Source organism: Corvus moneduloides, unplaced genomic scaffold (genome assembly GCF_009650955.1).
Source record: "Corvus moneduloides isolate bCorMon1 unplaced genomic scaffold, bCorMon1.pri scaffold_9_arrow_ctg1, whole genome shotgun sequence".
Taxonomy (NCBI): Eukaryota; Metazoa; Chordata; class Aves; order Passeriformes; family Corvidae; genus Corvus; species Corvus moneduloides.
In genome coordinates, this window is record NW_022436940.1 from 309,381 (window position 1) to 322,941 (window position 13,561).

General features: G+C 51.7%; 1 protein-coding gene across 1 annotated transcript; it reads right to left on the bottom strand.

Annotated features, from left to right (window-relative positions):
• Nucleotides 1–860: 860 nt before the first annotated feature.
• LOC116439106 (inositol 1,4,5-trisphosphate receptor-interacting protein-like 1) lies at nt 861–2,631 on the bottom strand. The gene has a single exon (XM_032098212.1). The coding sequence runs from the start codon at nt 2,562–2,564 to the stop codon at nt 861–863; it is 1,704 nt and encodes a 567-aa protein (XP_031954103.1). The 5' UTR covers nt 2,565–2,631.
• Between the last annotated feature and the right edge of the window lie 10,930 nt (nt 2,632–13,561).

The following is a 13,561-nucleotide window of genomic DNA, read 5'->3' on the forward strand; positions in this document are numbered from 1 at the left end:
ATTCTGTGCTTAGGCCTTGCTGCAGTCAGGGGCAAGAGAGCTGAGAGGCCCAGCTGATGTATTTCTCAAGCAGCCCCTTCAATTCTTTGCTGACTTCAAGCAGCTGTGCAGCACATCTGGCATTCAGCGCAGTGAGCGAGCACTGCAGCACATTGCCCAGAGGTTGTGGAGTCTCCCTGAGCGCAGATAGTCAAGAAGCATCTGAAGGCAACCCTTTGCAAGGCGCAGCGGGAAGACCCTGCTGGAGCAGCCCTGGCCAAGATGATCCCACCGGTGCTCCTTCCAAACGTTAACTCTTCTGGGATTTGGAGATCCGCATCTTTGCACAAGGTGAAGCTCTCAGAGGGAAAGTGGAGTCTAAGAAAGAGTTGGGGGCAGCCACAGGCCTGGTGCTAATGGGAGTCTCTCTCACAAGGCCCCTGGCCACGGCCTCTTCAGCTCCATCAGCTTTGACTCCCCGAAAGTTCTTTTGCTCTAGAGGAAAGGTGTGGCAGCAATTCCCACTGCCTCTTGAGCAGTGCCCTCTCCACATTCTGCACGCTCAGGTCTGCGTCAGCTGCAGCCCAGGGAGCAGATTCTGCCCACAGAGCCCAGAGAACACAAAAGGGAATCGGAGTATTTCCTCTTGCGTGGACCCCGATCTGCGTAGCCAACCTGGTCATCAGCGCATGCGGTGCTGAGGAGACTGTTGAGATGACACCGCTGCTGCTGCTGCTTCTGCTGGCAGAGTGCTGCTGCACAGCGTTTTCCCTTCCCTCTCTGTGTCCCACATTGTTCCCTCTTTTCCCCTGTACAATGAGGGGCTTCTCTGCGGCCAGCTGCCGGCCCCACAAGCACAGCTCTAAGGTGGAGAAGCTCTTTCAGTGCTCATCGTTCAGGGTTCGTGTGAACCGCTTTCGCCGATCCACGTACTCACTCATCGCCTGGGAGTGGGCAACGGGATCCATCACCAGGTGGTGGAAGAGATTGCACGTCTCGGCCATTTGCACCTCTGGGGGAACCCTGATCTCCCCAGGAAGGCTCCGGTTGCCCACGATGAAGTGGTTGAGGCATCTCACTTGCACGCAGAAGCGCAGGCCCTCGCTGATATCCACCAGTCGCCTGACAAAATCTCTCCTGCGCCACCGTGACACGGGGATGATGGACAGGAGGTGCATGACAATGGTCTTGATGGTGTAGGTGGAAAAGCCTGAGCCCAGCTGCAGACAGCTGAAGAACTGCAGGCATTTGAGGTGCAAGCTGTCAGGGGGGGCCCGCCTGGCGATGCACTTGAAGAACTTCATCTCTGCCACGGCGTAGCTCTCCGGCCATGTTGTGCTTGGCGTGCAGGCCTCCCTAGGCTGGCTGCTCACAAAGATGTCTGAGTCGCCTTGCCGCACCCCAAACAGCACCTCAATGCGGAAGCTTGCTGCGCCGTTGCTCACCTGGAATCGGCAGGAGCGTCTGGAGGGCAGCAGCACTAAATGCCAATTGTGGGACTGAGGCAAAGCCGGCCAGATTGCTCTCACCAGTTGGTAGAACCAGCGGGCAGTTTTCTGCACGTCGAGGTAGGAGCCGGTGCACAGCGTGTGTAGGAGGCTGGCATCCTGGTTGCTCCTCAGCTCCTCCTGGGGCTGGTGCAGGAAGCACAGCATGTTCTCACCCTGCTGCTCCCTGCTGCAGGTGCACTCCAGCTGCACGCGGACGCGGAAGTTCCTCCCGCGCCTCTGCCCCGCAGTGTCCAGCTCCAGCTGGAAGGAGTGGCCTCGGGGAGGATTCATGGCTACCAGCACACGGTACACAACATCCTGCTCACGGGGACTCCAACCTTCGAAGGCACTGCCCACCCCGATGGCTCGTTGCAGCACCGGGTAGAAACTGTTGCACAAGACGTGGCCAAAGTAAATGGCAAAATTGTCCATCAGGTCAGTTGTCCACTCACAGCCTTCCTGCAGGTCCTGTACAGGCCACTGGATGCGCTCCATTGCAATCCTTCCTAGGTTATCTTCACCCTCGTGCTCTTCTTCTTGGACTCCATTGGCAGCATCATTGTTGTTTTCTGCATTTGCAGCCTCACGGACAACTTCATTTCCAACATCGTCTTCTTCATTTGCAGCAACATTGCCGACTTCCTGTACATTGCCATCATCATTGTTGACTTCCTCCCGGTTGGCAGCATTGGCTTCTTCTTCTTCTTCTTCATTTCCAACATCTTCTTCTTGGTTTGCAGCCGCATTTCTGACTTCCTCTTCATTGGCACCATCGTTTTCTTCTTCACGCTCCTCTCTCCTCAGGCTCCTTTCCCTCCAGATAAACTCTAGGGCCAAGAGAAGGAGCAGGAGCCCAGCAAATTCCCAGACCTGCCAGTGCTGCAAGGCAGACCACGGCAGGTCTCCCCAGGCCCCTCCACTCTGCCTCAGCATAAGCTGCTCCACCTCCCGCTCCAGAAGAGTCCTCTCCACTTCCTGGTGCATCGCATGCACCTCCATGCTCAGACGCCTGGCCTCATCCAAAGCATCTCCCGCGGGCTGCGGATACGGGATAAGGCTTTGCAAGAGCAAGAGCCAGAATAGCCAGTGACCCATGGTCTGCAGGAGGATGGAGAGAAGGCCTTGAGTGGGGCGGGGAGGGAGGCAGCTGCCACTGGGGGCAGCAGGGACGGCAATCACAGGCATCTGGGGCCGGGAAGGACAGGGCCCCAGACAGCTGGCAGGCAGCAAGGCCTGTCCCGCTGCCCCAGCAGCAGCAGCGGCACCGTGCCCTGCCCAAGGCTCTCCCATATGAGGGGCTGTCCCTGCATGCGGGGGGACAAGCCAGCCTCGGGTGCAGCGTTTCCGCCCTGGCCCTCGTCCCCAGCCCAGCCTCCCTGCCACGTGTGCACTCACCGCTTGCCCAAGCAATACAGGGCCAGCGTTACCTGCTGGGGCCTTCTAGAGCTGCCCCCATTGTGACACGTCGCCCGGGATGTCACAGGGCTCACAGCACAGCACAGCCAGGCCAGCACCACCCTTTGTCCCCAGCCCAGCTCAGGCGCTCAGAGTGGCCCTGGTGTACTGGTTAAGGCTGCTTTGGAGTGAATCTTCTGGGAAGAACTCCCCTTGCTCTTCCTTTGGTCTTTCTTATCAGCTGCTCCCCACTGGCAATCTCCTAGATATCCATGCTGGAAGGCACCCTTGACTCCACACTGCTTGAGCTACACTTGAAGCTCTGAGTGGTCGAGGTTGAAAAAGACCCTGAAGATCACACAGTCCAACCGCAAACTTAACACTGCCTACTCCACTGATCAGCCAGCTCCCCAAATGCCACATGCACATGACTTTTAAAGCTTGCTGAGGGTGCTGACGCCGCCATTTCTGCTAGGCAGCCTGTTCCCAAGCTTGAGGTGCTCTTTATTGAGGGAATAGTTCCTGGAGATCCAATCTAAAGCTCCCGTGGCACAACTTGAGCTCATTTCCTCTGGTCCAAATACGCTTTGTTCCCCGGGCTAATAGAAGGGAGGTTGCAGCTGGCTACAAGCTCCCTTCAGGGACCATCTGCACCGTGTCAGGAGCTTGCGCTGTGAAACCAGCTCCTCCCAGAAGAGAGAAAGGTGATGCTTTTGCTCTGTCGTTCCCGTCATCCAGTGGCAGCAAATGGCTTGTCGGTGGGCAGAAGAGTTTTGGGCTGCCAGGAAGCGTTTCCATGTTGACGCAGTCCTGGCCTTAATTGTGTCTGCCCTCGTGGGGGAGACTTTTTAGAGCCTTTGCCAGGAGTCAGAGACAAACAGGACCTTTGGCTTTCTCAGCCTTCAGATAGTTGTTTATTAAGTCTTATCAGGAAAGTACAAGCCACTGACGTGACCCAGACATAGCATGAAGCAGAGAATGCAGCAAAAGCCGAATTATCAAGATTTCGCCGCCCGTTGAAAGGTAAATTACCCAATGAAAACTTAAAACGCAAGGTCTTTTCACTTCTCTACCACTGTCTAATAAATCATCTAGTCATGCTGGCAGGAACTGAGGAATTCCCTATCAAATCATCCCAGACCACTTCTGCCGCAGAATATGGAGTAGATGGAGAAGAAGAAGAAGGTCTGGAGAACAATAACAATCCTCCATGTGGATGTTTTCTGCTTTTATCTACTTCCTATACTAATATACTCAAAACAGGGCCAGCGTTACCTGCTGGGGCCTTTTAGAGCTGCCCCCATTGTGACACGTCGCCCGGGATGTCACAGGGCTCACAGCACAGCACAGCCAGGCCAGCACCACCCTTTGTCCCCAGCCCAGCTCAGGCACTCTGTGTAGCCTGAAGCAATCAAAGGCTGGACACACACAAAGTGCAGACCAAACTGCAGGACAGGTACACAAAGAACTACAGGTGTGGTTTCTGTGAGAACCGTCCAGAAGGGTTATAGCTGCAGCTTGTGGAGCTCTTCTGCTGACACAATTTGCAGTGGAGTGGAAGATCTGACCCTAGTGGCTCCATGGGTGTGGTACCTCTAAAGGGCCTCTGTACCTTCACTATGGTTTAGGAGGAGTCGCCACCCATCCTTGGCTCCCTTGGGAGCAGCTGCCACATTCCTGAGCACACAGGACATGGAGAAGACACTGCTTTGTCAGCATTGGAAGTTGTGTCCGCACCTATCTTCAACATCAAATGCTCACTCTGGGAGTCAGATCCAAAGGTGAAGAGGCCGTGGCAAGGAGCCTGGAACTGGAGACTCCTGTTGCCACATGGACACTGAATGCCCTCCCTTTCTGAGAGAGTGCAATCCCTCGGGGAGCTTCACCCTGTGCAAAGATGCCAATAAATGGCATCTTGAGCAAATGCTTCATCTGTTGAGTGTCTGTGCCTCACTTTGGTGGGGAATGCAGGCAGCAGTGCTCACTGCTTGTGGCCGCTTGACCTTGGCTGGACAGAGAGAGAAAATAAGGACCAAAGACTTGTGGGTTGAGACGAGAACAGAGAGATTGCTCAAGCTCATCTTGGGGAAACATATTTAATTTGCTACCAGTCAAATCAGAGTGGGATAATGAAAAATAAAACCAAACCTTAAAATATCTTTACCACACCTCTCCCTTCTTCCTGGGCTCAACTGATCACCGTTGCCAATGCTGTGGGCCAGGACTCACACAGCACTTGGGTAGTTCTCTACAGAGTGCGGGCTTTGGTGGATCGGTGCCACGTTTGTCCCTGCTGGGTCCCTCGTGGATACGCTTAGGCGGCGCTCTCCCAGCACCTACGCGTGCACACCATCTCACCTTCGCAGGTGGTCGTGAACAGCCGCTCACACTCACAGTCTGTGCACGAACCCGAGACAGAGAGGCGAGAGCGGTTCTCTGCATGCAATTGCGAGGCCTTTAGTGGCAACACACCCAAAGGGTGGCAGAGGCAAAAAGAACACAAAACCAAAAGCCCCTGCCAGTTTGATCCCGAAAACTCTCAAAGGCAGGCGGAGCATCCAATACCAATAGTCTGAGGGCTAGGGGGCAGAGGCAAGGTTGAATGACAGAACAGGGGCCAATGGGAAAAGGGATGGGAGCAGGGAGAGAGCCAGTGACCAGCAGAATCTAGACAAAGGGAGAGCTTTCTAGCACAGTGTTGTAAGGAGAGACCACTTTGAGGGCAACTTTTAGGGGGGTGTAAAGTGCACTTAGCCCCTGCAACATCTCCCCCTTATTTACTTTAAAAGGAGGCCTCCCCCAATTACTTGCAACTAACTAAGGTGGGAACCGTTCTTCCCCTTTCTATGAGCGGGGAAAGTGGATTTTGACTTTAGCACTGAGGGTCCAGGGCTGTGGCAGTATTGAAAACAATGAATGGCTGGCAGAACAACCAGAAACACCCACAAAGCCTCAGGAGGGAGGCAACCCCTCCCCCGAGTTCCCAGTGTCCCAACAAGTCCCGAGTTCCTTTGACGGTGCTGGATGTGGTGGACCTTTCTGGGCTACCGAGGCTGCTATTTCCATGCTCTTATCAGCCACAGCATCCGCAGCCACAGCAGCGTCTCTGGGTACTTGCTCGCGTTAGGGACATCTAGGAGACGGCAGGGTGACAGGTGCCGGGTTCCATGGGGGAGTTGGGGCCGATGTCTCTGTAAGGGTCCCAACCAAAGTTGTTAAGGATCATGGCAAGATTATTGAAAGGTCGAATCACTCGAGAATACCTGAAACGGGAAATGTTCATTCTCCCTTTATCAATTTCTTTTTTCCATCCCCCCTCTTCAAAAAAGATGGTAGGTACAGGGTATAGGAAGGGTAAGGCATTATTCGGGTGGGGAAACCATGAGGGAAGGTCAGGGGGGTTCAGGGGGATTTTAAACTGAAACAGTCTGGAGGGGGCCCAAATTAGATGTTCACGTGGCTTGTCGCTTGGCGTCGACGTCGCCTCCAGGCGGCACTAGTCTTGTCTTTGTCTGCTTCAGCGTCAGGGTTATCTGCGTTTTTTCTTGTGTCTTCGGGGGCTGTTATCGGTGGTCCAAGGTAGGGCTTGATATTCTTTCCCAGCACCCATTTCAAACCTGCTGGTGTGGGAACACAAGCGTATCCCCTCCTCCAGGTGGGGAAAGGGTCCCTGAATTTGACAGCTCTCTGGATCCTTGACCAGCACTGGCGGCTGTTCCTTTAATTTGGCCTGTGTGGAATTGGTAAAGTGTCGGAATACAGGGGGAGGGGGTGGGTTCTGAGAAGGAGTTGTTTAAGAAATTGATGGTAAAGAGAGCTTTGCAGAGTCTCACAATGGGAGAATTAACCTCTGCACCTCCGCGTTGTTGGTCAAGGACCCTCTGGAGAGTTTGGTGGGTCCTTTCAACAATAGACTGTCCTGTGGGGGAGTGGGGTATGCCTGTGGTGTGCTGGGTGCCCCAGTGACTAAAGAAATCTTGCAATTTATTAGAAACATAGGCAGGACCATTGTCCACTTTCACTTCTTTGGGCACTCCCAGGGTGGAAAAGGCAAGGAGAAAGTGTTTTATCACGTCTGTTGCCTTTTCTCCCACAGGGCAGACGCAAAGATGGCTCCAGAGAAAGTGTTTACTGACATGTGGACATATTTCAGTCTCCCAAACTGGGGAACATGGGTGACATCCATCTGCCTCAATTGGCAGCTGCTGAGGCCGTGGGGGTTTACCCCTGTGCCCAAAGATGGTACCTGATACTGTTGACAGCTAGGGCACATCGCTACAATTGCCCTTCCTTCCTTCCTTCCTGCCTTCCTGCCCTTCCTTCCTTCCTTCCCTTCCTTCCTTCCTGCCTTCCTTTCCTTTCCTCTCTCCCTCCCTCCCTCCGTCCATCACATGGGACAGGGGAGTGGGAGAGATTTAGGATAAGTTTTTGGCTTTCTACTCCTGTCCCTCCTGAACACTTGCAGTGATTGTAGGCTGCAAAAGCAGCCTGTTTGTGGAAAACACATGGAAAACCTGCAGAGATTTAGTCTTAAATTGTTGATCTATCTCTCCATTCTCAATCCTTCTTCTTTGTTTTGCACTTTGTTTACTCTCTGTCTATTTGGTCCTTGTATACTGAAACTGATCAACTCAGGTGAACAGGGAGGAAAAGAAACAGAAACATGAAATGGGGAAAGAGTTGGTGAGAATCCTTTGAAAGAAATGGCACTGGTAGAAGAGGCGGGGAGATTCCCTTTCTTCCTGCTGAGAAAAGAAAAGTGGAGTGAAGGACATCCAGATTTCATAGCAAAAATCTCCACGTACACTTCTTAGGCAGAGACAGTAAATGCTGGCCCTGGGCATGTGCTCCAGGAATGACAGGAATGGGGAGGAAGACAACCTAGTCCTGTGTCTCAGCTCATGCAAAGGGCCCGTCCAGGAGCAGCGCAGGGAAGACGAGGAGCAGCAAGAGCGCGGCCCTGGGCTGGCTGAAAGGGGACTCCTGGGCCCATGGGCAGAGTGGGGGTACATGAAAACCATCAGGCTCACAAATTCCTGCCTCAGGACCCTTCCAGGACTCCTTGGGCATTAAGCATCTGGATAGGACACCAGGACTGCTGCTTCCAGGCTGAGCACCACCCCTTCTGTGCTGCACAGATCGTCTTTCAGTGCCACAAACAGTTCTCAGCCTTTTCAGAGTATTTCTGTAGCATCGTGACAGACACTAAATAAGAAAGAAGAAGAGGTCTGTATGGTTTCTCCAAGACCAAAAGAAGTGATTTATATATGCAATTCACAGCCCAAAAAAGCCATCTATTGAAATAAATAATAAGTGATCAAATGGATCCTGTAGGCTACAACTGGATTATATCCAGAGAAAATGTAGAATACAGCTTTGGAAAGTCATTTTTAAAGCTTTAAGTACAGTTACATATTTAGGGATAGCCATTCCTCAGGCCTCTGTCTTGCAACACATTCTCCTGGCATCTCTGGGAAATTCTCAACTCCACAGACAATGCCTGTCTCCGAGAGTTCCCTGCCAGCCACCAGGTTTCTTTTCCTGGGCACTGTACTGGTGAAAGTTCAGGCAGAAAGCATTCTGCTGCTTTCATCTGTGCTCCTGAGAAATGAGGCTTTTGTGAGGCCCATTTCACTTTTCTCAGGGAAGAACCCCAGGCCAGCTTGTGTCACCTGAGCTGTGCTTTCCTCTCGTGCTTTCCTGAGCCCGTGGGTGCCGCAGTGTGCACAGGGTGAAGCTCTAATCCCACCTGGCTCCATCTGGCTGGGCAGGCTGTGTCAGCCACCTGGAAAAATGAACGTCACAAGGGCTAAAGAGTGCAAGGAAACCTTCAAAACAAAAAAGCCACAGTGACACAGGCACAGCTTCAGCAGCACCAGCTGACGGTGTAAAATCCCTTAAACAGATGATGTAAAGCTGGAATGGATTGATTCCAGCATCCCAGTGCACCATCTTCTCAGTACCTGCTTAAAACGTGGTTAAAACCTGCTCCAGGCAGCGCTCCTCTGAACCTCTGGGAACACCAGAGCCCATAAAACACCTGCCAGGCCTCACCAAATCCCAGGCTTGCTCACAGAAATACCACACTTCAATTAAGTAGCACATTTAGAATTTTGCTACTTGTCCTCTTATGTTCTGCGTCCTTGAAAGTGGAAATGTGGCTGGAATTTACTTCATTTTGCAGCTGTCAGAGGGAGGAAGTTACTACCAGGTTGCTTTATTGCACAGAGACTTTTAAGGGATCAACACTGCAATGCAACCATCACATGCAAGGGTTCTGCTTTACAGCAAGTATCCAGAAACTGACAATCAAAGTAAGTTCCATGGAAATTTTGGGAACTAAATACAGAAAGGGCTCCTGGAAGGCCTGAAAACCCTGTATTCATCTTTCTGGAAAGTCCCCTTCCACTGGCTGCATGTACCAGCAGCCAACTTGTGGGAAAACAAGATGGCAATGAGGGACGAATGAGCTGCATTTCATGAAGAAAAGCTACTTCTGTTTAAAAGGAGAATGAGATCGATAGAGCAAAACCCCTTGGATCTTTCCCCAGTTCTTAGAGTCTTTTAGATACATGTGATGTTTGGGTTCTTTCTGGGACTAAGGTCTGCCCAGAGGTCCTGCCTACCTCTATTTGAGCACAGCAGGCTCACCTGAGGTCAGAACTGGCCTTGGAACAGCAGTGGCAATACACCTCTTTCCAACTGACTCGATTCCAGCAATGTCCCAGCAGCAATGGCCGTGCAAAGCTCAGAGAAACAAACCAGAAGATGCCATAGCTGTGCCAAAAGCAGCAGCCTGAAACATTCAGAAAGGATAAGTGCATAATCCGGATGGAATTAAGAGTAGCTTCCATTCCATTGAAATAGAAGCCTTTTCAATGGGCATCATGAACACAGCGTCTGAGGCTTTGGGGACACTGGCATGGCACCACCTGGCACAAGGTGCAAGGGCCTTGGAGTGTCTGAGCAGTGTGACATCCAAAGTGTGAGTAGGCAGGACATGCTGCTCAACGAAGATCACTCTCCAATCCAAAGCCCAAGAACAGCAGCACAGAGAGGAGATAAAACCCCCCTGCGCGGAAGGGGAAAGCAGCATAAACCCCTCAGCACTGATTTCCACAGACCACAGCCATCCCTGCTGACCAGGTGTGTGTGGTATTTTATAGCCACAGATGCTGTAGAACATCAGAGTTAAAGATCAACAGCTCTGCATGTGTAGGGACAGTGTTAAATCATGGACTCACAGAGTCGCAGAATCCCTAAGGTTGGAGAAGATCTCTGAGATTATCGAGTCCAAGCTGTGCCCGACCCCCACCGTGTCACCCAGCCCAGAGCCCTGAGTGCCACGTCCAGGCCTTCCTTGCACACCTCCAGGCATGGGGACTCCAAAAGCTCCCTGGGCAGCCCCTGCCAACGCCTGACCAACCTTTCCAGCAAGAAATCCATCCTGATCTCCAACCTGAGCCTCCCCTGTAACATCTTGAGGCCCTTTCCTCTCATCCTGTGCCTTGTTTGCCGGGAGCAGAGCCCGACCCCCAGCTGGCTGCCCCCTCCGGTCAGGGAGTTGTGGAGAGCCAGAAGGTGATCCCCTAAACCTCCTGGAGAAATCCAGGCTGAGCCCCTCCAGCTCCCTCAGCTGCTCCTGGGGCCCCAGACCCTTCCGCAGCTCCGTTCCCTTCCCTGGACGTGCTCCAGCCCCTCCAGGCCTCTCTGGCCACCAGAGACCCAGAACTGGGCACGGAATTCAAGGGATCTCAGCAGTGCCCAGCACACGGGGGTGATCACTTCCCTGGCCCTGCTGGCCACACTCCTTTTGATCCAGGCTAGGATGTCATTGGCCCTCTTGGTCTGGGATCTAACCATTGCTATCGGGTTCTCTGCTAATGAATGGATTTAGCACAATTTGGGTTTCAAGCTTAAAAGTGGCCTGATTTGTTCACCCTCTAAACACTGCCATGAAAGCAATCCCTGCATCTCTGATCAATCTCCATATGTTCACTAGCCAAGGGTTGGATAGCACAGATTGCTGTTCAGAACTCCTGGCCCAGCTGACATTTACCGTAGGTTCGCCCTGTAAGCTCCAGTTCTATGGCCTGGCCATTCAATACCTGTTACTCTAGGGTTTAAGAGCAGAATCATTTGGTTTCTGATGCAGCTGCAGCCCTGACAGGAGGGTGACAAACAAGGCCACCTGGCCAGGCCCACTCCTGCCAAGGACTGGCTTTTGTGTCAGAGGGGGTTTTTACAAAGACTACAGGCAGCAAAATGGGCATTTCAGCTCCAAGAGCAAGCAGATACATTCAGCTGAAGAATTTCTGAGCCTGAAGTGGAGCCACAGGAAATGTAGCCAAGCAAGTCAACCTTCTCAATGCATGCTCTTTATAAAGGGGGAAACTAGGCCTGCAAAGGTGAGGTGCCTGCTGAAAACCAGGGCAAGGCTGGATGGTTTTTGGGGAGACATATGGAATAGTCCCCAAATAAAAAGTCCTTTCCCCACAGCAGTTAAAATGTGGTATCACTCTTGGCCAGGAGCAGCTTTTGGCCACCTGGAACTGCTGCTTGGCTGCTCCTTGGCTTGGCTGCATGCCACCAGTGAAAGGCTCAGCTTCCAGGCCGCACTTGTGTCCTCCTGCACTGCAGCATAGTGTGAGCTTCCGTATTTCTGTGGCTACACAGACATCAAATTCCTCATTTCATGGCACAAATCCCCAGGGAAATACTGCCAGGCCCTGTTTATTTCTTCAGGATAAACTACTGCTCCTGGACTCTCAGAAGTCACAAGCCCACTGCAGCAAGAGCAAAATATACACCTCCTATGTACTTCTAATGCAAGGGACAGCATCATCATTTAAGTTATTTCCACAGTTTATCGTCAGTTGTAATGAGGGATCAGCCATCAAGTAGCTTGGACAGCTTTTCTTGGAGTAAAAGCACCTTGCACTCCTCTGGAGTGATTCTATATGAACACCCATCAGGGAATCTAGGGACGTATTCCTTAGTCTCCTTCCAGCAAGAATAATTGTCAGAATTGTCAGTGAAAATCTGCCATAAAATACGTGTGGAAATTCAAATGAACCCCAGCAAAGACGAAAGCACAACTGGCTCGGCTTTGGCAAAGATGCTGTAGAAACTGGAAGTGACCAAAGTCATCCTGCTCCATGAATGAGGACCAAAGCTGCTCTGGGCCGCTTGTGGTTATAAATTCAGCTGCAAATAAAATGGGATGTCAAGCACTGCGTCATTTCCTCACAGTAAATCACAACAGCTACCTATGAAGCACTGAGTAAATAAGCTTCCAGGAGACTTCCAGGCTCATTGTCATGCCTGATTTTTAAAGTTATCCGGAAACCCTTTAGATACCTTAGAGATTTCTATCTCTCTCTATCTCATCAGCTTTTCATAAGAGATCCCCTGCAGACACTTTCAGGACACACTTTAGGAGACATCCTTCTCCTATTTATGCCCATGCAGCCCATGGCAGTGCTGGTGATTTACAGGTGTTGTAAACAGGAGAAGTCCTGTTCCAAGGCACCCCTCAGCACAGGCTTCCCCACACAAGCCCCAGGGAAGGCATGGTGTTAAGAAGGGACACTTGTCTAGTGCCAGTGCCTTCACCTCTCTGCCTGGGCCTGAGTGAGCCTATGTGTAAATCACCAGCCGGTGATGAGGACTCAAGGTCCACAACAGGCGCATTTCAGAGAGTTTGATCTTGGACCAGCCTTGCTCCAGTCTTGGAGACCAAATAGCCATGAAGGGCTGGAGTATTTCAGTGTCTCTTAGGCTTCAGTTTCATTCAAATGGTTTCCTTTGCCAAGTGATTATCAGCAAAACACTGAAAAGCCTTTCAAATGTGCCTTTTCCTTGTGGTACCTTTTACCTAAGAATACCACCACGGGTTCATCACATAAAAGGTACGAACTGCTGAAATGCTGTGAATTGCTGTGAAGTCTGGGCTGAAGCTGGGTTTAGATGTGACTGTGGTCAGGATGCCCTTAGGGCCAGCTCTGAAGTTATAGGAACTGGTACTGGAAGCTTGACTTAACAGTGGCACTGGCTAAGGGAGTCAGTCTTTACATGCTTAGGAATATTTCACCTGACTGCCTGCTGCTTTTATGGGCACAGGTGTAGTTACAGGTGCTTGAGGCAAAGCACAGTGAGCAGATTCCTGTTCCCATTCCCACCTTGCTGCAGGACACTGGCAGAACGTGGTTGTTTCTGTTACAGAGTGGTTTTCACAGGCTGGACTCCCTGGGCTTGCATTAGAAGGAAAAATAAGGAGGGTCACAGCGGCACTGGCATAAATTCCCAGCCACGTCTTAACCCCAAAGGGGTGCTGCTTAGTCATTCAGGGCTAGATTAAATGGATCTATAGGTTCTAAGAGAGTGTCTTGCTACCACAGGGAGCCTGACACCCCAGGAGCTCAGGCTGTGCCCACCCACTGCCAGCCCAGCCCCACCTCACTCCCCCACATCCCAGGCAGGCAGACTCCACTGAGGAAAAGTCATTTCTTCTTGGTTAAAACAGGCGTGCAGGTTAAGAAACAAAGACAAATGAAACCACTCCTCCCACTGCCCACACTCTCCTCAGGCTGGAGAGTGAAATCAGTGGATGTGCTAGAGCTTAAAAAAAGTGTGTTTTCACATCATGCACAGCTGTTAAATTGTAGAAGGCATCACTGCAGGATAAAATTTATTTA